This window comes from Hevea brasiliensis, chromosome 6, assembly GCF_030052815.1.
Source record: "Hevea brasiliensis isolate MT/VB/25A 57/8 chromosome 6, ASM3005281v1, whole genome shotgun sequence".
Classification (NCBI taxonomy): Eukaryota; Viridiplantae; Streptophyta; class Magnoliopsida; order Malpighiales; family Euphorbiaceae; genus Hevea; species Hevea brasiliensis.
In genome coordinates this window covers 104,774,446-104,802,376 of record NC_079498.1, presented here as the reverse complement: position 1 = coordinate 104,802,376, position 27,931 = coordinate 104,774,446, and the positions used below count along the sequence as shown (strand labels likewise).

Genomic DNA, 27,931 nt, shown 5'->3' with positions numbered 1-27,931 from the left:
ATCTCACTGACCTCTTTTTTGTGTAGGTATGGCGGGTGGTGAAGGTTCCAGGAAGCGGAAGAAGGAGAGAGAGATTTCCCGGAAAATAAAGGAGATGAAGCGTTCGGCACTACTTCAAACACCCGGCCATGAACCTGGGGAGACGCAAGGAGGCCCGCCCCAACCTTCGGGCCGATCATCGAAGTCCGATCTCCTCCTCAACAGGAAGAGCCGCTTCCACCTCCTTCAGCTGTTCCAAGCACAGAAGGGGGTCGTTCTCGACCTCCTGCGAGGCCCCCTTCTCGTGGCGCCCAAGTGCTGATCGCTTCTCTGGAGAACAACCGGACTGTTCGGGAGAACCCCGATTTTGCCAAAGTCTTGGGGTCTTCCATCTGCCTTTGGGAGGATTGGGACAGACTGTCTCCGGACAATCTTGACGACATCTTAACCCGCTCCATGAGTCTGAATGTAGAGTGCCTGGTGAACCAGCACATAGTTCGGGAAAAGGCGCACTGCCTGGGTAAGGAGGTCGAGAAGAAGAGTCAAGAGGTGGCATCCCTCCGATCCCAACTCTCATCTGCTCAGGATTACATATCTCGAATTGAGGGGCGGATGAAGTACTATGAGGATAAGATGGCCGAACAGACTCATGTTCTGGTTGAAAGGGATCATGCCCTTAAAGAAGTCCAGGCACTCCGGGCCAACGAAGCTGCTCAGGTCGCTCATCTTGCTGAGGAGCTTAAGGCAAAAGATGAAGAGATGGTGACAGGAATAGCCGGTGCCTATGTGAACGCTCACAAGGATCTCTTGGCCGAGCTCCAGAAGCGTTACCCAGAGGAGGACTTCTCTTGGATGGCCGACCTGGCTCCCGAAGGCGAGGAGGAAAGCGAAGAGGAGGCCGAGGGTGAGAGAGAAAATGAGCAAAATGTAGATCAGGCTGGGGGTGATCCCCCAGCCGAATGACTTGTACAAATTTTTTGAAATGAAATGAAGTGGAATGCCCTTTTTGTTCGATGAATGGTTATGATCGGAAAATTTCTCATTTATTAAACACTTGATTGTCTGAGTATGTTGAAATAACTGAAGATGATTATTAACCTAAGTGTGAGAGATCGGAAAACACAATGAGCATGAGATCGGTAAGGAAGAAATGCTGAACGGGACTTGATTAAAATTGGAAATTAGACTTGGACACTTAAGATCGGAATCCTCATTAAACCGGACCAAAACCTTAGCTCTTAAACTTTTGAAAGGGAGATCGGCAATAAAACTGGTAAGAAAAGATCTAGTTCACTTCGTTTATACTACAACGGGTCGGAGAGATCGGTGAGCAATTTAATAGACTGGTAAGGCTCTGACTGATGTGAGGACTTAGCATTGATTTAATTCTTTGTGAGGAGAGATCGGAAATGTGACTGTCTATCAAAGAGAGATCGGAAATGTGACTGTTTATCAAAGAGAGATCGGAAATGTGATTAGCTGTCAAAAGGAGACTTAGTACTGAGGTCAGTTCCAAAGTTTTATTGATTTTGGGGATCGGCCAAAATATGGTGTCGACAATACCAAGAAAGTTTTTCCGCATAACTTTGAAAAGTTTAAAACTTTACACCAAATCACAATAAAATACTTTTAGGCCATTAATAATTCAAAATAAGTTCTGAAAACTTAGGATAAAAACTTGAGGGATTAAAAATAAATATCATTGACTTCTACTCATCAATTCTTTTCTCAAGCAATCTTAAAAAGGTTTACGCTATACTTTAACTTTGTACCTTCAATTTGATCTTCATTAAGTCTTGGAAGGTAACTTCTTTTTCCTTGTCTTCCTTTTCTTTTGATTCATCTTGTATCATCTTAGAATATCATCTTTTCTTTACCACATAAGTCTACAAGCTCATGAGTCTCTGACTTCATCCTTAGGAAGATACAACACTTAAGAAAAAATTAGTTTGATTCTAAATGAATTTTAAAAATCATCAAAATCTATGCTCCTTTGAGCTCATGGAGTCAACACTATTAAATTACTTCACATGCCTTATGGCTTTAACTTATATATATATATATATATATATATATATATATATATATATATATATATATATCTCATACAGCGTTCTCTATAGATATAGTTATAATTATATATATCATATAATAGTTATAATTATTCCTTAAATCAAGCAACACTGAGTCCTATTCTTTATGAGGAATAAACTTTGTACTTCCGGAACATACAATAATCTCTTGATTTGTAATACGCACATGGTTTTTACACCACACAATTCCACCATTTATGGATTTTTGCATCCCACAAAAATTGCTTCCAAAATTAATTATTAAAAATACAATATTTATTTATAATATTAATTAAATTCTAACTGTAAAATCTATTAATATATATCAATCTATATAAATATAATAAAATTAGTCTCCCAAATAAGTTTATTTAACATGACAAGTGGCACTTTATTAGTTTTTTCCATTTGTCAATTTTACCCCTATTATATTAATCGGACTATCTAATATGACTTTTTAGCTTCTTAATGCTTATATAAAAATTTAAATGAAATTAACACACACACACACACACACACACACACACACATATATATATATATATATATATATATATATATATATATATATATATATATATATATATATATATATATAATTACTAAAAATAAGTATATTTTTATCATCAACAATAATTAATATGTATATATTAAATAAAATTTATTAATTTTATTATTACTACTAATTAATATGTGACCTTTTAGGTTTTTTCAAGGATGTGACTTTTTAGTTTCTTAATACTTATTTAAATAAAATTAATATATATCTATATTTATGAAATATAGTTATAAAAAAATGTAAATTTTTTATCATTAATAATAATTAATATGTGTATATATATTAAATAAAATTCATTAATCTTATAGATATCACTAATTAATATGTGATTTTTTAGTTTATTAATACTTAATATAAAAATTTGAATAAAATTAATATATATCTATATTTAATTTTATTGCCTTATTTCTATTTGTTTTAACTATATTTTATCATTAATTGTTAATTATTAAACTATATATATTAAATAAAATTTATTGGTGTTACTAAATTTATAGTCATATTATTATTACTTATCACTTATTATAGTCATATTATTATTACTTATCACTTATTAATATGACTTTTCAATTTTCTAAGTTTTAATACAACATCGATATAAATATTATAAAACTAAGTTATGAAATAATGATACAATATATACAATATAAAGATAAAAAGTCAATAAAATTTAAAATAATTATAAATCTCTCCATCAATATTTTGAAAGTTATGGTAAAAAAATATGTGGAGATAAAAAAACAAAAGTTTCTACAAAAGGTATGTTCTTAAAATTTAAGTTTTTTATATTTTTAATATTTTTTTAAATTTAAATACTATATTCTTATTATTTATTCTATTAATCTATATAACATATAAATGTGTGAAGGAAGGGAGGGAACATTTGTTTTACCCAAATTGCCTTTCATTATTTATAATATTTACAATTATATTTTTTATTATTTAATTTTATTTTAGAGTTTATATAAATTTAAAATTCTTAGGACTTTAAAATTTAATTGTCTATATAATTTTAGAGTTTATGTAAATATAAAATTATTAATCCTATTTGTATTTAAATTTAACTTAATTAAAATTTTAATATAACATAATTTAGAATAAAATTTTATAAAAATAACTTCATGATTTATATTATTTATGAAAATTAGAAGGTATTTTATTTATATGAATTACTTTTTTTATGAATCATAATGAATTTTTATCTTTATCTTATAATTATATATATATAAATATTTTAATATAATTATATTTGAAACTAAGTGAAAGAACAAGAAAAAAAAAATTAATTTTTGTTGGCTAAATATGTGAATTCTTCTATTAAGTTTTTTGAAGCTTTCTTTTAATTTAATTATTTGTAAGTTCATTAAAAAAATATTTCATAAAATAAATATACTTTTTAATTATATATATTTCAAAAATTCTTAATTATTGCATTAGTTTTAATTAAAATTGAATTTGTAAGTCCTATATAAAAACTACTTTTATATATATATATGTGTGTGTAATTCATATTCATTGATCTATAAAAATATTTAATTAGTATGCAATATATAATAAAATTATGCGAATATAAAATTTTTAAAAAATATGTAATTATCACACAAAGCATATAAAACAAATTATATGTGAGAAAAACATTTAAATAGATAAATATATATTATTTAAAAAATCCATAACAAGCTTGAAATTAATTATAAAATTAATATAATTAATAGGTTATTAGCATTTATAATATTAATTTTTTATTTTAAAATGGTACATTACTAAAAGTTTAAAAATATTAATATATGTACATATAAAAAAATATAATGATTTTTATTTTTTAATCTTATCCTAACTTGGTAAATAATGAATATCTATAAAAAAAAATTAGAAATCATATTTTGAATGTAGAATTGTTATTTCAATTTAAAAATTTATATTTCAATATAAACATCAAGTGATGTTTTAATTTAAAAATGTAAACTTTTCATATGAATGTAAGTATTTTATCATTTAATAGATTTTTCATTTATTGGATTAATAACTTTTTTTATTGAAATTTGATGTTTACTTCTAAAAAAATAATTATACGTTATATATTAGTTTGATAGATTATTTTATTGTAAATCGAATAATTGTCTATATATTTTTACTATAATTATTTCAATTAAAAATAATAAAATACTAATGTCAGTGTTTTTTATTCTATTAGTGTTGATTTTTTATTTTTTATATAAGATAAAAATTTTAGTTATAATTTATTATTTATAAATAATTTATTAGTTAATATATTTGTCAATCTTATTTTTAAAGTTTTTCTCAATATTATAAGAAAATATAAAATTATGTAAAATATTATATATCAAATCAAATTAAATAATATTATTTTTATTGATATGGGGATACACAATTAATTTTATCAAACAAAATTAAAAAAATTGAGTCGAAAATAACTGAAAGTAAAAAAATATTAATATTGTATGAAACTATATCAAATTAAATTTATTTTACTATTATGTATAAACTCTTCAATAGTGTTAAAAAAAGTTTAAATTTTTATGCTAATTATATATATTTTATAAAAATTATAAAATACTAAAAACTAATTTATCTTGATAAATTCAACACTTTATATTAAAAATATTTAACACGAAAATATATGAACTACCAAAATAACAAATATTTAAATTTGTATATTTATAAACACTTATAATTATAAAATTATGTTATAACAATAAAATTTTCATAATCAATTCATTTTTTATTAATTTAATATAAACATAATAAGCGCACGTATAATATACATATCTTGAAAAATGAAAATAATAATAATAATAATAATAATTAGTATTATAATTTTATATATAAAAAAATTAATAAAAAATTATATATAAAATATTAAATTATGAATATATATAACGAGTATAAAATGTGAAATATACGTTTAAAAAAAATAATTTTAAAATATAAAATATATCTGAGCAGTGTACAGGTAAGTGTCCAGTTCTAAAATAATTGAGGCCCTCGTGAGAATTGCCGTAAACGGTGTTTGACATATAAAAGGCCAATGTAATAATAACGGATTTTTCTCGTCTAAAGTCCTACTATACATTGAGTCTACATTATATTGGGTATTACATCAAGTTCCTAATGAAAAAAAAAAAAAAAAAAAAAAAAAAATATATATATATATATATATATATATATATATATATATATTATCTGGAAAGCATCATCATTCCGTTAATCAGGAAAGCCGAAGACTCAGCTAGCAACTCCCAGGTCCCAGCCCAGGAACATCCGTCCTTGATTGTTCGTAATACTGAGGCGTTGAAAATTCTCACATAAATTGCGTTGTCCAAATACAATTGGTTCCCATGAGCTTTTTGATGGGAAATTCTTTGCTTGGATTGGTTATATATGGCACTATTGAAGCCACATGTCATATTTTTTGAGGTTGGTTAATGGAAACTAATCCCTGAATCAAAAGTATTCCACCTTGCCTTGAAGGTAGAGTTGGGAATGGAGCGAGGAATGGTTGCAGCTGGCTGGGAAGAAGAAGGAAGAAGAACAAGAAGCCAGAGACACCTCTTCGCAAAGCTGCCACAAAAAATCAGGATCCTCCAAGTACAAAATTGGAAGACATGTTTAATAGTGATTTCGGTTCCATCAGCACCAGTTATAATGGAACCTATAATCAATATTCAGTCCTTTCAATGTCATACTCGTGAGATTCTGGTATGCTGTGGCATTCTTTTTTGGCCTTAATACTACCAGAAACAAAAAAGGTAAACAAAAGGTAAAGGTTTTGAGTTCTTAAAATAAGGTTACTCAACTTTTTTTCTTTTTTTTAAATTGGTCTGATGAAGATCATATCTTCACTGGTAATTTAACATTATCTATTTCCTTAGTATGTATGATACCCGAAGGATTTTGAACTATCAACATCCGAATTGGAGGATTCTGATTGGGTGCCTCCCTCATTGTTGAATTGCACAGGTTGAGGCTGGATTGCTCCAGTGATGGATTTATCAGGTTGTGATTCGTCTTCTATACAAACAGCCACAATCTTGGTTTTTCTATCTTTATGCCTCTTCCATTTCGACTTCCTTAACCAATGTCTAGCTAACTCAATTCCCAGATAGATAAACACAGTTGCCATGCTCCCAGCACCAATGGCCAAGATAACTTCAAGCATGCATCCTGTTCTGTGAGCATGTGGCATGATCACCCATGTCGCTGAGATGAATGCTGTTGCCATGAAAGACACAGCGATCCACATGACTTTGTGAGCGATCATCATCAGCCTCATTAGTTTTTTCCTCTGAAACGGGATTATGCTCACCAGGATAATTACAATGCACAAGGATGTGAACAATGCAATGCTGTTACTTATTACAAAGATCTTGAATGCCATTTTTCTGCCAACTGCTGCTTGCCCTTTACCTGTTCCTCCTTGATTGAACCCACCAGGTGGGTTCAACCCAACAGTAAAAGTAACCGTGGCAATTAGAATGGCTACTAGCACAATTGTGTTTCGAGCATTTTGTACTGCTTCCTTATGAATCTCATATTGCTTATTGCGGTGATTGTGGAGCTCACTCATTTCTTTCCTTCGTGTTTGGATTGCACTCTTATGTTGATGCAATTGGGTTGGCGGCGAGGATCCAAGTTCAACTTGATTGAAAGCATCAACTCCCTGATTCATTCCAACATCAGTTGTTGGCTGGTCATTTGATTTTTTAGCAACACTTTTACATGAATATCTCCTAGACTCATAATGATTCACAAATTTCTTTTCAGGCACATCTCTGAGACTTTTTGATGTAATATTCTGAGTATGCAAATTATCAACCTCCACTGAAAGTAATGGCATTTCAGTTGGCAAGGTTCTACTTCGGTTTGTTATCATTCTTAATTTCTGATGACTCCTATGCTGAAGAAGACTTCTGATTCTTTCCTCAATTGCGTCTTTGGAATTTTCCAGTCTCTGAACTTCTTCAGGATTGGGGTCTTCAAGTGTTTGAACTTCAGAATCAGAGTTTTCAACTTTCTGAGCTTCTTCAGAATTGAGATTTTCAGGCTTTGGCAAAACAGATGACAATTCCATGGTCCGATCATCACTTGCCGTGCTTGACATTTGTTTGAGTTGCTTGTTCTTTGTTTCTATTCCAGCTAGTTCAAGGATGTCCAAAGCTTTTTGTCCTTTATCATTCCGACAATCAATGTCTACTGTTGAGTTCAAGATGTACTTCGCGTGCTGAAATGGGGTTCAAATAAATATTTTCGTTAACAATTCAAGTATGATACTGTTGTTATGACCAAAGCCCACCTTGCCCCGATTGCAGAAACTTGTAATCCGAAAAAATAAAATAAAATAAAGCAAACAAAAATAAAATAATATAATATTTACATGATTACCCTATTAATACATGCAAAGTTATATCTACGAGCATGCCATCCTTCAATACCAATCAAATCACACAAATACATCATTGCACTCAAATCTCTCTCACAACTCATCTATTCAATTACATTTGAGAGCAACCATACACACACAAAATTTACTACATATAGCCAATATATCAATTTATCACTATTATTAATTCTCTTGTAAATATAACTAATATTTACTACTCATAGTAAATATGTTAATATTTACCTCTAATTTTTCTCTAGGCATAACTAATATATAATAGTCCTTAGTAAATTTATTTGTCTCCTTTAATTTACTCTAAACATAACTAATATGTTTATTACTTCAACTTCACAATACACCGCCATGGTTGTCTTCATTATAGGGGCAATAACCACAATTTAGTTTTCTCATATACTTTCTGTCATTTCTTCATAAATAGGTTAAAAAGTTAAGTAACCTCTTCTATAATATTCATTCTCATCTATAGTATTAGTCCATTCAATTATTATCTTAATAGAAATCTCACTAAAATAGGAATAGAACTAAAATAGAAATCCTACTCTACATCATTTAACCAAGTGAAAAATATTTCTCCCAATATTTTTTCAGATTTCACAAGTAATTTGAGAAATACCATACCAAAAGACCCAAGACTTATTACTTGTTGTCTGCCCCCTGCCCCAACACTCTCTTTCTCTTATTTTTGTTTTTGATAATTCTTGAAACTCTGGAAGTGATCAAATATTTTTATGGGATTTTCTATCAAAACTTATTGGCATTTGAATAATTAACCTATATTTCCTTTATCCAAATAAGAGTGTCAAATGCTTGCGTGTGAGAAACAGCGAGAGAGGCAGAGAACCAAACCTGATGATCTCCTCTGGAGAATGCAAGATGCAGTTTGTTGTTACCATCCTGGTCTTGCTGGTGGAGAAGATGAGAGAAATCAGGAACCTGTGCCAAACGTTTGATCACATTATATCTGTTGAATTTAACAGCAAGATGAAGAACAGTTTCCCCATCTTTTGTAAGACATTGAAGCGAACTGGGAGAACTAAAAACGAATGCTTCAAGGATTGCTAAATGACCATTGATCACTGCCAGGTGCAATGGTGTGTAGCCATGGTTATTATATTGCATAGCCAGATCTAGATCGGAGCTCAATAGCAGTTTCGTTATCTCAAGCTGTCCTTTGCTACAAGCACAGTGCAATGGAGAAAATCCATTCTTGTTGGTTTTTTGAGCGAAATTAGGCCTCATTTCCAGTATCTCCTCTACAATATCTGCGCAATTATATCAAACAGAGTACGTGAAGAAATTGTTAGTATTAGACTTAGGAATTTGTGAAATGAAAAATTATTTTTCCATAAAAGATAAAGCCAACAGAAATTTGTATGCTACCATTGTGGCCTCTCAAGGTGGCCACATGCAGAGGAGTTGAATAAGCTGCAGCATCCTCTTCAACTTCCATCAACCAGGACTGGTTCAACATAAGCTTCACCACACCGAGATGCCCTTCTCTACAAGCAATTAGAAAGGCGCTCTCGTTTTCATGGTTGAGCTTAGTAGCCGCCAAAGGATCGGTCTCCAATAGCAACTTTACGACCTCAAAATTCCCTTGATGACAAGCTGCATGCAATGAAGTCTCCTGCCTCTTATTCACTGCTGCAACAAAGTCGGGACGAAACTTAACAATTTCAGCGACCAATTCATTATGGCCTAATCTTGAAGCCAGGTGCAATGTTGAGTCCAAGGAAATAGCTGATCTTTGTTCAAGAACTCTTTTATCCTGTTGAACTAATCTTTTAAAGGCAAGTATATCATTTCTCAAAATGGCCTCTGAAAGCCTTGGATTCATTTTCCTAAGCTTCAGAAAAAAAAGGAAAAAAAAAACTGACCAGACACAGAGAAAGAAATTAAGAAGGTATACCTTTAATTTGATGTTTAAGCAAGTTCTGCAAAGAGAGAACTTTTTTAAATGATGCTCCAAAACTGGAAGAAGCTCCATAAAGTCAACATGATCAACTTTCTTGCTTCAAGGAAAGAACGTGCCTCCTTTCTAGGCAGGGAGGGGCTAAGGGGCCATGGCCCCCACACCTCAATGCAGCCCCACCCCATCATATGAAAAAATTTTAAATTAATTAATATTATATAATATATAAAAATTTATTTATTAATAATATAAATTCAATTAATAAGTATAAATTATAATTGAATATTATTTAGCATATGATATTAATTTAATTAATTTATTTATTAATCATTCTCAATTTAAATAAAATGTTTAGTTTTATCTTATTTTTACTTATTTAATTTAAAATATGTTTTGCTAGCCTTTTTACAAAAGGAAAAATTAATAAATAAAATAAATTGGATAATAACAAGTGAATTCAAGTTGTTTTTATAATAATTTAAAATGAAAATATTTTATAATATATTTTAAGTATGTATAAAGTATAAATAATTAATTTAATTTATAATTTTCTTGAAAGATTATTGTCTAATTCCACCACTGTTTCTAGGCATCTTCAAGGAAGATCAACTTAAGTATTTCAATCAATCTAATGTTTTATAAAAACATCTGACCATTATGTTCACAATAAACACCAGAATGTCCCGGTAAATTAAGGTGCTGTTAGCAGCTACACAATTTCTGACGAGGACGCTTTTGTCACATCAGATTCTTCGAGGTAGGCACCGAGTGAAGAAGAATGAAGGTTGGTGGAAATTACTGAGTTAGCGCAGATCCAAGGAAAAGGGTAGCAATTGCCGAAAAGGAAACTTGCAGGAAATTCTGATGAGGCCAACCACTTCCACCATTGTGGGCTCATCGCGTGTACAGTGTACAATTGCGTGGTGATAAGACAAGTGAATTCAAATATAAACCCTTTTACCAGTACGGGTGTCAATTTCAATTTGAATTCCATTCTGTCTAAAAAAACAAAATCGAATTGAAATTTTAATATATTTTAATTTAATTTAAATTTAATTTTAAAAATAATTATATATAATTATTTTTTAAAAAAAATTATACTTAAATTTTAAATTAAATTATCAATATATAATATATCATATAATATATTTTTTAATTATTTTAAAATTTTATAATTATAACTATAAAGTGCATATATAATTTAAGATTAAATATATTATATAATATAATAATATAAACATATCATATAATATATATTTTAATTATTTATTAATTATATAATATTTAATTATAAATATAATTATGAATTAATATATATAATATAATAATATATTTATAATTAAAAATTATAAGATAATTTAATATATTTATAACTAATAATATTAAGAAAATATAGAAAAATAAAATATAATATTTCATTTTAAGGCTTTCACATAACAATTAAGCGCATAAAGTATATATGTTTGAATTAAATTTACAATTTTAAGGTTTTCAAAACACCATTTATTACATTATTGCATATCAGTAACAAGGAAGAATGTAGTCGAAATATTTTGTATTGGATGTTGGGAAGTATCAGATTGAATATCCTCTCTCACAATTGGAATCAACAATATCTGATAATTCTCTCATTGATCTATCCTTCTCCCGTTGCTTTTAGTCACCTATGTGGCTGGTAAGTAACTTGTTCCCATGAATGACAATACCAACCACATGATCCTATCAGCAATTTTAAGTTTTCTCTCCCGTGATTTTCTACGAAAGGGAATGATCCTGACGAGGAAAAATACCATGGAAAGAGACATGAACAATGCAATTGTATACGTCACTTATTGCAAAAACCTTGACAGCTGTTGTCTTGCTGCAGTAGATTTCCCTTTCATAGGTCCATCCTGGTAGATATACGCCACCCGGTGGACTTACTCCTGCAGCAAAAGCCACTGCTGCAATCAAAGTAGCAACTAAAATAATTGTGTTCCTTGCATTTTGCAATGCCTCCTCTTGCATCTCTAGTATGCTATTCATGTTTTCAGCTCATTCCTTTTGGCTTGTACCCCGACCACGTCTTTTTTTTTCCCGATCATGCTGTAACGGGTTCTGCTTTAGATCTTTTTTTTTTTGGTTCACCGACATGATGATGATGATGATGATGATGTTGAGTTGGTGAAGCGCTTGCCTCTGAAACAAAATCAGACTCTCGATGGTCGTCTTCCCTCTTAGGACTGCCTACCATTAAGATTTCTCTTGATCTTTTACCACCTGCTTCGATTAATATGGTTTCAACAGCTTGTCTTTCTTCACCAGTATCCCAGTCTGGTCTATTATGTCAAGCGATCGACAAGCTTCATGAAATGGAGTGTCCCCTTTTGAGATCTGCTCACCAGCCATGTAAGGAAACCACTCGGTGATTTTCTTGGCCACTTGGATGCGTCCATGGACTGAAGCAAGGTGTAACACTGTGTTTGAGGAATCAGTTATTCTTTGCTGGAGAATTGATTTATCCTCTTTAACTAGCTCGAGAAATTAAATGCGTCCGTTTTATCTTCAACAGTTGCTTGAACTAGCCTTCCATCCATTTTATTCTGTTTAATTCTAACAAGCTCAGCTCCTCAAGAATGTTATTTGCTCCATCTGCAACATGTTCATAAATATAATAGTTGGCATCAAGAAGATTAGATCTATTTTATATCAATTTTGGGGTAGAAATGCTCCAATGAATATAATATAAAAATAGAAGGCTAGTTGGCCATGATACAGTCCAAGAGCACGTTCATTTCAATTGAAATTTTAACCAGTGGATATTTTAGGCCGAAACCATCAAAATGGGCTTAAATCTGTAGCTTAGCTGCTCCAAAACCCATCAAGGTGTGTAGGATAAACATTTGCAAATTTTCCTGATGATTTTATTTCTCTTTTTCTTTAAGGTCCTCTTTCTTTATGAGCTATCTCTGCTTAGTGCTTAAGTGGAACTTTTAAAGATTTCTTGTTATTTTTGAGATTCTTTTGAAGTCAGAAAGTTCCCTATCAATTTGTTTTATAGTTAGTTTCTTTTTTTCCCCCTTAAAAAAATGAAAATGAAAGGGGACTACCAAAACTTGTCTCTATTCCTTCATTTTGCGAAAGAGACCCATTAATTTGGAATTATTGACCAAGACTGAAGCGATGATTAGAGCTTTTTTGTAAATCTTTTTTCTTTTTTAATAATTAAAAAAGAAATAGCTAGAGATCATAATAATTACCCATCAAGCAATTATATGATAATTGGCTTGATTCTAAATGATTATCCGACATAATTATAGGAAACAAAACAATACATTATCATGTTGCCTTATAGCATACAAGTGGGTTATTTTCAACAACAAATTTGGCTAAGTATCTCATTGAAAATCACGTGGGAACCTTTCTTTTTCCCTCAAGTCTCAACAAACTTGGGTTGAAGCGTACAATTCCACTTTAATCTTTGGAGCAACACCACAATTTCACAAAGAGAATTAAACCACTAACTTGGAGGCAATAGAACACAATCCTACAAAGGGATTGAGCCAGCAAATGACATTACACCTTGCCAACTGGGTTTTGGACATTTGCTTCAAGAATATCCATTGCAAGAGATCGAACTTGTGATTGATTGATTGATGAAATTATAATTTATATATGCTAGTGGAGACACCTCAGGTGATTAAGATTGACTTCACTTAGATTGGTATAAAAGTGGCAAGAATCATATGTATTGGGGGGCCTAGGATCATAATGTTGAGTAAAAGCATATATAATAGCAAATTCTTGATTGAAAAGAGAAAGTGCCATACAGCTTTCCATGCATAACAGGACCAGAAATATAGAATAATGATAGCTTTAAATTAATTGCGCTTTTAGAGGGAATGTACTCAAATAATGATCAATGACATCAAGAATTGTGCTAGCCCTAAAACTTGTGATTTAGGTGTAGCACTATTGGTGCTTTATTTTCCAATTTGGATAGAGCATTAAGCACCTTCAATTGGGCATCCTTAAAAGCTTGATAAAAATTAATGAAAAAAAAAATCAAATAAACTCTTGTATTTTCAGCTGAAGATTAAATAATTTTTTGTACTTTCTAATTAAGACTAAATAAATTCTCACCTAATAAAATTTTATCTTCTCTATTTTTTAATAATTTTAATATTAAATAAATTTTTTATCATGTTATTTAATTTTTTTTATCTTTAAATTTTATTTTAATTAAAATAATAAATAATTTTTAAAATTAAAAAAAAAATATCAGATAAAAATTTTATTTAACTTTAATTAGAAAGTATATCAGTTTATTTAATTCAAAACTTAATTTTGATCTTATTTAGTCTCGACTAAGCTTATTTAATTTTTTTTTTTTTCAAAAATTAGTACATAAGTCAAACACCCCACATGCATAATTGCTTACTTTTTCAGGTTATAATTTAGCAAAATATGCCATAACTAAAGGATAATTTTACACACATGTTCACTTAAATTTTCTCTAAATTATAAGATATTCATGAAAAAATTATACCATAAAAATAATTAAAATGACAAAAAAGAAAATTAGAATTAGTCCATTGCAAGCAACAATCAACAATCAGTTTTCCAGTTGCTTGAAATAATATGGTGGAAAATATTTATTAATTAGTAAAAGATGATATTGAATCTCACATCATTAATCCCACAAATTTCTAATATGCGTCTTCATATAAAGCGACTAAGTGCTAATGTTCTTTATGCAAAGCTGTTTTCTCCATCTTCAATCCTCTCGCACTCCCTGTAGGCGCTGGTTTCTTATTCCTGCTTCCCAGCTACAAGGACAAGTGGAATAGAATCCTAAATAAGAATCCCTATGCCACCTTCTCCCACAAGCAATTCCACTTGCTTAAACCTAGCTATTATCCCTTATTGATGCAATATATTTGGCTCTGTAGTTAAACATGTGGAGTTCGTTATCTTCATCCCCAATGTATTGCTCAGCGCTTGTAGGAATCTCACGTTGACTTAGGGCCTGTTTTTTAATGAGAAAAAGTGAGACGATAAATGGTAGAGGAGAGAATTAAAAAAAAAAAAAAAAGCAAAGTTCTTTATTTTATTCAGATTAACAAACAAAGATCTCCACTAGACCCTTCATCCAATCCATTAAGGTAGATGCTGAAAGATAGTTTGTCTCGATAACTCAAGTAGAAAAAGTCACTCCGCTGATTAAGATGATCTGGAAAGATTGTATTTCTTGTAATCAGAATCATCAGAGTCAATATCTCAGTAAAAAGATTGGTTGTCTCTTTACACATTCTGCCTAGTAAATATGACTGGCCCATTCATATCATTAGCATCCTAGACACAGAAGCTTACAAGAGTATGATGAACCCTGCAATCTTACCATCAGACTATTGGGTCTCATGTATGGAATACCAAGCTCTGGCCAGTGCATTGTGCAAACAGATGCCAGTGATACACACCTGGGGGCCATCCTAATAGAAAAATTACAGGGAGAAAAGCACATCTCTCTCTTTATTTTTATTTTTTATCAAAATATGAAAAAAGCACAAATCACTTCATTTTCTTTTGAAAAAAAAAACTATAAAAAAATAATAATTTTCCTTCATCTAGGATTTTAGTTATCTTACAATTTTACTCTCTTTTCATTCATTAACTTTCTTTTCTATAAAACAGACCCTCAATAGTATACAAGCTCAAGTAGTGAAATTAGAACATCAAGCAAACAAGCTCAACTGTGTCTTTGGGTGTTCTCCAATTGGCTGGCGTCAACGACGATGATGCTACTCGGTGGTTGCCGTCTTCATTTTCGTCAGGGCTATATGAGAATGAGATGTCCATCTTGCCAAGCTTTTTTCTCAGTTAAATCTAGCACTAGTCCTAACCAGAGTTTTCTTGAGCTCTGCTGCAAAGACTTATGAGTCTCCCTGTGTGCTATTTCATTTCCTTTCACGGTTTCCACCATAGAAGATGATGTTTTGTGCCAAGGAAAATGGAGCTACTTTTGTCAGGAAGATTGAAACTTCGGGTGTTACTCGTTTTCTTCTAGGGATCCAATGTATTAATTTAATGGATTTGGGTCATAATCTTGTAGCAAAATTATTTTTTTTTATGGGTTTTAGGACCTTGTATCTGTGATCTTATCAACAAAGTATCATATTTCCTGTTAATAAAAAAATAGTAGAAGTTGAAATTAAAAGGAGCTGAAAAAGACAAAGCTATTTCAAATAATCTCAATCAAATCACATCAACCTTCTTTCCTCGATGTGGAGGGAAATTGGAGACATAGAAGTAAGAAAAATTAATCCGCCCTAATTCCTTCATGAATCGAAATAAATCAAGTTAGATCGCTAGTCTCCAACTCTTTAATTACAAAGGCATTGTCTCCCCTCACAGAAGCTTCATCAACGCACTTCAGCAGGTACATAAATTCAATGTTTTAAAAGACTTTTGATCAATGGTGGTAATGGGCAACGTGTTTGATCATGAAATCGAGTTGATTTGATAGATGAGGCGATATTTGTTATGTAGGGCATCAGATGCATTAGCCACTTATTTTACACTAATTGTTGACAAGCAACATGAAACTAGACATAAATATGTCATTTCTTCCACTATGTGGTATCCTTTACGGTTTGCTCAAACAGGCAAACTTTGCAAGAACACATGGCGTGGATTTCGAAGTTACTGGAGACATGGCCCAAGAACTGACATTAAAGGCCAAGAATGGATGTGGAGGTGGTTTCATTTGTTGGCACACTAAAATATATTTATAGATATATATAAAATTCTGTTTAGCAAGACATAGTAAAAAGGAAAAATAAATAGCTCACGCCCAGTGGGACTCGAACCCACAATCGCCTGATTAGAAGTCAGGCGCCTTATCCATTAGGCCATGGGCGCCTGTGCTTAATTCTTAGCTTTTAAGAACATTTCTAAAATAACTCAAAATGGCAGAAATAAAAAATATTTAATTTCTTAATTTAAAAGGTGGGTCTCCCTTTCATAAAAATGCAGGGTGTACCCAATAATTTTTCATCATATAGATATTTAATTTAGAGAAATTATTGTATCCTTTTAAAGCATACATTTTCTCTGTATAAAATTATGAATCTAACTTCCTATTAATATGGAAAGAATGAAAATTTATTTCTGAGAGAGCACTAAAATTTACTACTTCCAATATATCCTATAATTAGCCTCTAATTTATTACATTTAATTAATTCTTGAAACATCTAAGATCATCACCAAAATTATAAATGTAAACTAAACCAATTTCCGAGTCTTATATTATATTATAATGTTATTTTATTGCAAAAAAATCAAAAGTCTATGAGATTGAAGGAGATGCTATTGCAAAACCTATTAAATAATAGTATGCATGATTCTTAATATATATTTTCATTATTAAAATCTGAAAGTTCTATCAAAAAGTCTCATTCATGTGTCACATTGTTATATTAAATTATAATATTATTTTATTTAGAATGTGGAAGATTAAAATGCAATGAAATTATTTAAGTGTATAGTATTTTTTTTAAAAAGGAATTAGGGTTTATCTAATTTATTTTTTAATTAATGTTAAGAAATTATAATAATTACCCAAGCAAGGCAAGCATTTAAGAGGGGAGCAAGAGTAAGTTGATTCCAGCTATATAAAGAAAAGGGTAAGGGACCTCAAATTCAATATGATTAATTAGTCTTAACTACCTTATCAGCTTCATTCTATTGGATTTTAGTACAAAGTTTACCATCCAGCAAGGCAGCTAGCTAGGGATAATGTACTTTCCAACAGAATAGCTTATTAATTATTTCCTTTATATAATTTATAATTTTTACTTAGTAATTAAAAAGTAATTAAATTATTCAAGTTATATTAAATATTTTTAATTTGATTAAATTATCTTTTAATTTTCTTTACTAAATTAAAGAGAAAAAAGATAATAACAAGAGTTATAAAAAGTTATAAAAATAAAATAATTTTTAAAAAGTAACAATAAAAGTGGATTAAAATAGTAATTAATTATTATTTAAATCACTGTTAAAAAACTTATTTTCAAAATATCTATTAACTTTTTTTAAATTTTAATTTAATATATTTTAATTATAAAAATTTTGAAATAATAAATTATTTTTAAAATTATATTTTTCATAAAAAAAATCTAAATTATCATTTTAATCTCTAAACCACAACCTAAGTTAATATATTTATTTATAACAATTTTTAAGTTTATAAATTAATTTTATAAGTAAAAAAATAAATTGATGAATATCAACTTTTTATTTTAGTGCTTATAAGCTTTATATTTATAATATAATTTATTAAATATTTTATAATATTATTTTAATTTAATTTTTAAAAATTTATCATAAATCTTATTTAATATTATTTTTAATTATTTTAATAATAAATATACTTATATATTATTCTTTTCGGTCACTTATAATAGAGGCTTCAAAATAGCATTCAATCCCACAGAAATGAATTATATGACAAGAGGCGGAGCTTCTTGAGGACGAGGAGGGGACATGGCTCTCATCCTTTTTATTTATTTTTATTTATTTTTTTTTAAATATAAATATTTATTTATTAAAAATCACGAATCCAATTAGTAATTGTAAATCGTAATTAAATATTAAATAGTCAATAAATGTTTTTGTTATTCATCAATTATTCTCATTTTAAAATAAAAATGTATAATTTTTTTTATTTTCACTTTATTTTAAAATACGTTTTATTAACTTTTTTTAATAAATTAGTGGATACAAATATATTGAATTAATAACTTGGTAAATTTATTATTTTTTAAGTGTAATAGTTTAGAATGAAGATAATTTTATATAATATATTTTATGCATATATATATATATATATATATATATATATATATATATATATATATATATATATATATATATTTTTTTTTTTTTTTTTTAATTCATGGGTCAAACAAAAGGGGGCATTATAATTTCTTAAGAGTCCTATAGGCCACAACTATAAAAGGAGGGTGGGAACATGAATCATGTATACATTAGAATTAAATTCAAAGGAAACAAGAGCTAGCCCTCTGGACCAGTAGTAGGTGTAGGAGAGTCAATTTTGTTAATGCTATTCCCACAAGAAATAGACAGAAATTTTCTTAACATCAATCATCAATGGCAATATAAACCTCATACTTTTCAGGCACATAAGTCTAAAGACCCACCACCATTCGCCACCGTAATTTTCTGTTCTACTACCACAATGAAAATCTTCTGACCCATATGCAACTGTGCCATTAAGCCCGTTTCCTTAAATTGTCCTCGTTGGTTTGCATATCAAGGTAGGACAATTGCTCTTATTTAAGGAGATGGGCCTCACTCACTCTTCTGTATCGTCAACCATCGGGCACAACCACATCAAATTATGTCATTCCAACTACCTTGGAAATTGAAAATGCTTTTGTAACTGACCAAAAGCACATCGCAAATTCAATATTTTTTTATTAAAAAATATATTATTCACGTTAATTTAAAATAAGGTGTTTAATGTATATACAAAATTTAGATAAAATTATTTTTTAAATTAATTTTTTTAAGATGAAATTAAATTTAATTTATTTTCTGTAAAGATATTTTTATTTAATAACTTGTACACACAAAAAACGAAAGGATAATAGGTAAAGAATTATAAAGATATTTCTAACAAATATCTCATTGACCAAATTAATTAAGAAAGCTTTTATTTATTGCCTCAATCGAAATAATTTCTAGCCACAACTTAATAATTGGATGCATTTTTAATGATTTTTAATTTAGTGGTAATGAAATTTAAGTGAATGAAGTTTTAAATTTCTTTTATTGATTAAAAATACATGCACACATAAGATAAGATAAGAAAAGCACACGCCTTTTAATAAAATTATAAAATATGTTAAGTTTTATATTCTATATATACATATTATTTATAACTGATGTGAAATCTAAAAAAATCAGTTTAGTCATCCCAAAACAGATAGACACTCATAACTCATTAAATTGAGTTTCTAATTTAAATCTATATTAAAGTTTAATGAATAGAAAAACAATTGATTGGGATACATTTATTTGCTCCTAAATGCCTCTATATTAGAAAAAAAAAATCTTAAGACATTAATTTGTATATTAGACTAATAAAATTATTTTATGATAATATAATAATAAAAATATATAATTTATTTTTTTTATTATTATTTTATATTTATATACTTGTATGTAAATATAAACAATGTGGAATATTTTAATTAGTTTAATCTAGATTACATAGTAGACTATTCTACTTAATGTTTATGTTATTTTTTTAGATTTTTTTTTCTTTCTCATTCGAATGATATTATAATATTTTAAAATATGAAGGTATTTATTTGTGTATATGAACTTAATTAGTGTTTTTATCATTATATATTGTATATATATATTATTAATGTTGATAAAAACAATATTATAAGAATTAAAAAAAAGTTTGACAGGGAAATCCATCAATAAGAATTTTTCTTTTCATTATACGAGGCATGCAATCCATCTAACAATATAATATTAATTGAATTAATATTATAAATGGTGAAAAATATGTAAAATAAAGTCCAAAAAATTAAAAATTTAATTCCGACTTTATTAGTGCCTTACATACCCACATAAACTCAACATAAAGAGTCCAAACACACTCAACATGTGACCTTAATGTAATATGTCCTGAGTACTCTTACTTTTCATTCCACATCGTAAAAATATGTTAATTAAGGTCTCTCTAAGCCCATAAGGTTAGATTCAAATTCTAAATAATCGATTACATGTAAGCTCCATTAAGACTATCCAAAGAAGCTCAACATGAGTTTATGTCCAACTCTATTTGTTTTTGACCCTTAGCATCCAAATACAATGAATAAGACTTAGGAATTAGGGATAAGTCTCCCTTGTCCTAACCAATATTGGCCGAGCAATTTCTGCCAAAGTTTAAATTGCTTGTCTTGGACAAATATGAAAGAACCACAAATCCGAGGAGCCATGTAATAAACTTTCAAACAATGATAATGCTCTAGAATGTAAATGACTATCACCTCTGGGGTGTTTCCAACAACCTTGACCAAGCTAGCACAGAAATGGTATCTGCACCTCAAGCCCAAATCAATCCAATGTTTTTACCAATTCGCCACAAAGTTTAAAAATTAAATCATCTCTTATATCCCACCAAAAAAACCTATCCTTAGATCTCCAGAATGTGAAGCAGTAGGAAGGAGAGTCCTTGAGGGAGCACATTGCTCAGTTCAATATCGAGACAATTCAAGTTGAGAACTTGAACCATGAGATTACATGCGAAGAGTTAAAAAAGGTAACAAAGAATGTCAAATTTGCCAACCGAGAACAATATACGATAATGAGTTATATAAAAATTATTCTCAAATTTAATATAATAAGAAAATTTATAAAATAAGATAAATTAAACTTTATCTATAAGTTACGAATTCTAATTCTGAAATCACCATTATTAAGAAAATTTTATCCAAATATCACTCTTTATTAAATATAATTATTGAAATATGATAAATTTAATATATAAAAACTGTTATAGCACTATTGTTTGATTAATTAGTTATATAAAAATAAAATAAAATAGCAATTGCAAATACTTAAAAGGACAATGTAACAAGAAAATGTCTCCGTCGTCCCTCCCAACCAAAGACAAATGTCATATTCTAATAATTTTATATGCCTAGTAAAAGGTCCCAACGTCTCCCCCAATGGCCAATGCAGCACCCAGGAGCTAGGGTTTTTGATTTTGACTTGTGAACTATCAAATTCATGCTTCTGCTGTGGTTCAGGATCTGCCAAAATTTGCATTTCAGCATCCTGATTTGGCATGTGTGCATGTACTGTTCAACTAAAGTCATTGCATCTGCAAAATGACGCACAAAACCAAAAACGACATCGTTTTTTTTATTATTTCTGGACATGTGGGGAGAAAGGAAAATTTGCAGGTTTCACTATATTAGATAGTTGCCGAGAGACAAAAATGCCCTCCAATCAGCCATGTTCACAAAATTACTTTTCAATTTCACATTGAATTTTCCTTCATAGTAATAGATATATGTAAATCATGCTTAATTTAATACAAAAATAATTTAAATTCTTTTGTATATATCAATGGTTTCTCTAAACTACTTACCTTGTTAATGTTATTAAGCTTATTACTTTAAATTAATTAATACTATTAATTATAGATTAATAGTTAATTAAAAATTTTAATTTTAACAATATAATTACGATTTTAAACGAATAATTTGAGCTTGCCATTATGGTCTTTTTTTTTTTTTATAGGGTATAGTATTTGGGAAAATTAATATAGTGGTTGGTTTAGGTAAGGTATTGGAAATAAAATAATGCAAAGGTACGATTTATAAAGGTAGTGTACGCAAGTAACGTGTCAATAACGTAAAAAAAAAAAAAATAGCCCCACTCTTCTCACGTGATGATTGCCAAATAACACAAACCAAACGGCATCCAAACTACCGTTTTCTATTGCATTAACTTTTGAAAACTTCGTTGAAAAAATTAAAAAAAAAAAATCTTTGATATGAAAAAATCCACCTTATTCCACTTTAAACCTTTAAAATTTTTAGTTTTTTTAACTAAAATTTATTAAATTTAATTTTAAATTATTTTTTAATATTCTTTAATTATTATATTTAAAAATTATTTTTTGAATTATTTTTCTTAACAATAACTTAAATAATAACGCCAAAAATGCTATAATATATAGAAAAGTTTTATATGTTTACTTTAACTCTCTATTTCTTTTATAGAATTTTATTCAAATAATTTCATGTGATTTCTATAATTTAATGACTTTATAAAAAATTATTCTTATAAATATGTAATTATTAATTTAATAGATTATATTAAATATGATTTTTTTTTTCAAAATTTAGCAAACTTGAATTTGTCGCATACAGCGTCCAAGTATGTCACGGAAAATGTCAATGAAATTTAAAAAAAAAAAAGTGAAAAAAAAAATGCTTGCAACGGTACATTCTGCTGATGTCATGCGAACTTGTTCTAGTCCTTCCAACGGTACATTTTGCAATTTGCTTCGAAGTGGCGACTGGCGATCAATACAATGCTTCCAGATACTGAATTTTACGCTACGTGGAGGCTTCTTGTAGTGGAACTCATTTGCTTACACACATAAATTATAGCTATTGGGTCATTGGCTTACATGTGGTTAGAATTTCAATTTTATCCACTTTAAAAAATCTCAATTGAGTGGATGAGAAGTCTATTTCCAATGTTGAATTTCTCAATTTTAAATAAGTAATGTCAGACAAAATGAAAATAACTATTGTTATTAGATGACTTTTAAATGATAAGTTTCAACTGACAGATTTTGTAATTATTGAATTAAATATTTAGAGAAAAATAAAAAAAAATTTTATGATTTTGTGTTTTATTATATGATGGGTTATTATAGTTTAATTTTTATTAATTTATTATTATAGTTTAATTTTTATTAATTTAATCTTATATATTTTATTTCGTTAGAAAATGATACTGATATAGGTGTTACGTCAATTTCATGTCATCGATTTTAATATGATTATCTATTTTGTAACATATCATCTTATTAGTTTCATTTAACGATAATTATCAATATAAATCACATTTATGAATGGAAGAAGATATAAAATATTAAATTGATAAAAATCAAACTGTAACCTCTGATGAGTTAAATCATTAAACCATATGATATTTTTTTTTTATTTTTTCTTAATATTTATATAGAGATTTATATAAAATTAATTAAAATATGTATAATAAATATAAAATAATTAGGAATCAAAATCCCACTTCGAGAGTAAACAAGAATAAGAGTCCCCATACAGAGACTAAATAAGAATGAGAAGGTAAATATAAATTATTGGATTATAATATTAAATTGATTAAATATTTTAATGTGTAAAATAACTAAAAAACTTATATAAATTTAAATTAAAATATAATCTATCAACACTTTAATCTAATAATTATTAAACATATTTTTATATTAGTTTCATTTATGGTAGTTACACACTCTTTTATATTAGATCATCATTGCAGTCAGTCATGACGCAATAAGACATACCAAAAATTCACAATTAGATTTTGATGGAAAATGGTAGAGTGGAGTAGGGTTGCAAAATCTATAAAAAGAAACAAAATATATTCAAAAGGGGAAAAGGAAAAAAATAAAAGTTATAAACAGTTACATGTATGATTCTTAAAACAAATAAATAACATTATTATGACAAGATTGTAATATTCTCCCAGCTGTCTATTATTGGACAATATCTCTCCAATAATTTGATCTACACCAATAATTTCTAATTAATATATCTAAATTTAAAAAAAAAAACTTATATTTAATTTCACTGAGGTAAAAAGACAAATGAAAGCCAACAATTCTACTTATTATTGTCATGAACAAGAAATGTAGAACAGTATAAATTATATTACAGTAGCAGCAGTGACCAGTTAGGAGAAGTAGCCAAACATTTGGCATCTAGTTAAAAGCTAAAATCAATATGATTAACCTGATAAAGTAAAAAAAAAAAATCAAAATTAAAAAAAAAAAGACGACACCGACTTAGTTTCTAGTTCCAAACAGAAGCTCCGAGGTTGCTGGAAATCAAACTCTCCAATCCCAACAACTGGTCAGAGAATTCTCCATACATGTCCTCTGGCGGATATACCCACCCATCCACTGATTCAAACAATATAAACTCGTTCTGCGGTTGGGCCAAGTCAAAACTCCCTTCTATATTTGGCAACTCCACGATTTCGCTTAATTCCTCTGATTCTGACACATCGTCCGACACGGACACCGAGGATGATGATTCTGATAATATCGATGATGATGACGAAGACGAAGAAGATGATGATGAAGAAGATGATGATGAAGAAGATAATGAGTTAAACTCGACCATTGAAGCAGCTTTAGTGGCGGCTGCCTGAATGTCTCGTGGCACTAATGAGACTGGACGGGGAAGCGAATCAACGAGTTCTGGGAAATTTAGAATAGCGGAGTTACCTTTTATGCTCATGGCGGCGACATCGTGAGCACGCGCCGCCATTTCAGCTGTAGGGAATGTTCCAAGCCAAATACGTGATTTCTTGCGGGGTTCGCGGATTTCTGATACCCATTTGCCCCAGCTTCTCATCCTAACACCTCTATAGACAGGGTGCTTGCTATCTATTGCTCTTTTTGGTTTTCTGTCTACTGTGTCTTGAGTTTTGGACTTGCTAGAAGAAGTGTTAGAGATGACGGCGGAGGCGGCAGCGGGAAAAGATGGTGATGTTGGTGGAGATGAAGAGGAGTTGCTGCAGGTACTTTCTTCTGACATTGTTGAAGGGCCACTGAAGTAGTAGGTGATGAATGATGATTCTTGGAAAGAAGAGGCTGCGACAAGCAATTTAAGAGAGAGAGAGAGAGAGAAAAGGGAGAGGTTGATGAGAAAGAGGAGAGTAATGAATGGGTTTTTGTAGGAAAGGGTAGAGGGAGGATACGCTCCTTTATAGTGACCCTCAACCTACCATTAATATTTCCACTGACAAAAACTTGCTAACAGAGAGAGTTGAGAAAATGGGCTAAATAAATAGTGAAATATGAAACCATTGGGTTATGCAAGTTAATGATATAGTCTTTGTTAAAATCAATTGGGTTAGTTTATTTTAGGGATTGGATGGTGTTTGATAAATTTCTCAAATGATAACTCTCCAATTATCAATCACTGATGGTGACTGACAATCATTGACTGTTACCGTTAAACTAAATATGGATTTTAATAATATCATTTTTAAAGCATTTCAGAAATTAAAAGAAACAAAAATGAAAAGAGAAGAAGACAAAAGAGGGAAATGATCAAGAGAAGTGAAGGGGAAGAGTGGGGCCGGAGAAGAATGGGTCTCCTGTGGACAGTGGATCCAGACATTGATCACTGTTGTACCAAATAAATTCAATTAAAATTTTCCTCTTTCTCATCTGTTTTGTCCACGTCTCAATTGCTTTGTCCGTTTGGGATTTGCATCTTTCACTGTCATTTGCTTTTCTGTTCTCTGCCGCCTGCAATGTAACGCTGTTCCAATGTCAATTTGCCACTTGAGATTTTTTTTTTTTAACCAGTTTGTCTGGTAAGGTGGAAAAGTTACAAGTTAAATTAGAGGAGAAGGACAAAAAGCAACATCTTCTTCGATTCTGCATAAAGTTGGAAGCTAACCCAACACAGCCCTTCGGGTTTTAGCTGGGATAAAATGGAATCCAAATCTATCTATTAGCACATTTAGATCGTATCATACATATAAATTGGTAAAACCCTAGAAGTCTTCTTAAAAATGCATATATTTATTTATATACTTATGTTATTAGTACTTTGTTGGCCTGGTAAAAAGAGAGAAATTTTATTATGCATATGCAATTTCGTGCAAATAAATGTGTATATATTGAATAATAAATTAATCTTAGACATGTCCTATAGCGATGAGATTGCTTCAAGTGTATGTGTATAAGCATTTCAAGGGTGTCATTCAATCAGCAATTACCTGAACGTGTGCGCTTGTATAGTGAGTCTTACACTATATATATTTCCAAAAAAAAAATAATGTGTTTGAATGGTATAACAGGCTTTCATACTGATTGTGTGAAGCTTCTAGTCTTGGACTTGTCCTACATAGGTATGTGTATGTATAAGTATCGCATGTGCACTGTTCAATCAGCAATTGCCTGGACATGTGTACTTGTGGAATGACGAATAAATAATAGTGGATTCTATAAAATAATAGACAAGAATTCAAGTTCGATTCTTAAAAAATATATTGTTAAGAGAGACAGTCACGAATCTAATTATATATTAATTTTAATCGATTTTGATTTAATTATGATTTTGATTTAAATCAACTCGATTATATATATTCTCGACCCCCTCTAATCCTTTCATGGGATTAGATTGTGCATTCATTAGAAATCAACTCTAACTGCATGCCCTTTTCCATATGCAAAGATAGGGGTGTGCAAACGGTCGGTTCGGTTCCGAACCGAACTGAACCGATAAAACCGAAAATAAAAAATCGAAAATTTTAAAAACCGAACCGAACCGATTGATAAGAGAAAATCGAATCGAATCGAACCGATAAATTTCGGTTCTATTCGGTTTTAAACCGATTAAACCGAAATTTATAAAATTTCATATTTTTAACATTAAATCTAAATAATAAAAACATAAAAACAAAAAAAATTAGAAATCAAAACTAAAAAATATTTAGGTTCGGTTCGGTTTTCTTTGATTTCGGTTCGGTTCGATTCGGTTCGATTCAATTTAATTCGATTTTTTTCGATTTCCTATATATATTAATAATTTCGGTTCGGTTCGATTTTTTTGATTTTTTATGAAAATAACCGAACCGAACCGATTAAATTTTAAAACCGAACTGATTGAACCGAATTAATCGCTTTGGTTCGGTTTTCGGTTTAAACCGAAAACAGCACACCCCTATGCAAAGAGACGCAAATATATAAAGAACCAACATGGAGGACAGCACCTCCATGCCCTTTCATCTGCAAGAGGGGAGAAGCTTCATGGGCACCGAGCACGACAATTGCATTGATTTTTTTCTATCTGCAGCCAGCGCACATTGGAGATAGAAAACAACTCAAAGATTTGATTCAAATGGGTCCGTTCTGCTAATTATTAGATTTCTCATGCTCTTTCTTAGATATTTTGTCTCTTAAATTATTAGATTCAAATGGGTTTCTGACTATTTTTTTTAATATTTTTGTAACAGCTTGCAATCTCATAGTGTCTGTTCCAATTTAGAAAATAATGATCTTCTATCGGCCTATGCATATATAAACATTCGTTTAATTAATCAAATTTTATGGGATAATATTCTCTCCAAACGTGGTATAATTGGTATTTGATTAATATTTTAGAATAAATAATGATCG

General features: G+C 29.6%; 2 protein-coding genes and 1 non-coding gene across 4 annotated transcripts; all 3 read right to left on the bottom strand.

Annotated features, from left to right (window-relative positions):
• Positions 1-6,469: 6,469 nt before the first annotated feature.
• LOC110670698 (ankyrin repeat-containing protein ITN1) lies at positions 6,470-10,022 on the bottom strand. 2 transcript variants are annotated; one of them, XM_021832837.2, is made up of 4 exons: positions 9,942-10,022; positions 9,413-9,800; positions 8,879-9,294; positions 6,470-7,852 (listed from the first exon to the last, which is right to left on the bottom strand). In XM_021832837.2, exons 1-4 carry the CDS (start codon positions 10,017-10,019, stop codon positions 6,500-6,502), a joined length of 2,235 nt encoding a protein of 744 aa, XP_021688529.2. In that variant the 5' UTR covers positions 10,020-10,022; the 3' UTR covers positions 6,470-6,499. The 2 variants fall into 2 exon arrangements, with proteins under 2 accessions (XP_021688529.2, XP_021688530.2); XM_021832838.2 differs by lacking the exon at positions 9,942-10,022 and having other exon boundaries at positions 9,413-9,935.
• Positions 10,023-16,771: 6,749 nt separating this feature from the next.
• TRNAR-UCU (transfer RNA arginine (anticodon UCU)) lies at positions 16,772-16,844 on the bottom strand. The gene has a single exon. It is a non-coding gene; the product is annotated as a tRNA-Arg (tRNA).
• A 7,536-nt stretch (positions 16,845-24,380) lies between these two features.
• On the bottom strand, positions 24,381-25,599 carry LOC110670726 (ethylene-responsive transcription factor TINY). Its single transcript, XM_021832885.2, has one exon. The coding sequence runs from the start codon at positions 25,332-25,334 to the stop codon at positions 24,585-24,587; it is 750 nt and encodes a 249-aa protein (XP_021688577.2). The 5' UTR covers positions 25,335-25,599; the 3' UTR covers positions 24,381-24,584.
• Between the last annotated feature and the right edge of the window lie 2,332 nt (positions 25,600-27,931).

Bases quoted from the DNA above. Each gene is read 5' to 3' on its own strand.
- LOC110670726 (XM_021832885.2), bottom strand. From the start codon at position 25,334: ATGTCAGAAGAAAGTACCTGCAGCAACTCCTCTTCATCTCCACCAACA.
- LOC110670698 (XM_021832837.2), bottom strand. From the start codon at position 10,019: ATGGAGCTTCTTCCAGTTTTGGAGCATCATTTAAAAAAGTTCTCTCTT. The intron at 9,801-9,941 runs GTATACCTTCTT...TTAGTTCAACAG, and splicing joins GCTTAAACATCAAATTAAAG to GATAAAAGAGTTCTTGAACA. The intron at 9,295-9,412 runs GTAGCATACAAA...ATAATTGCGCAG, and splicing joins CACCTTGAGAGGCCACAATG to ATATTGTAGAGGAGATACTG.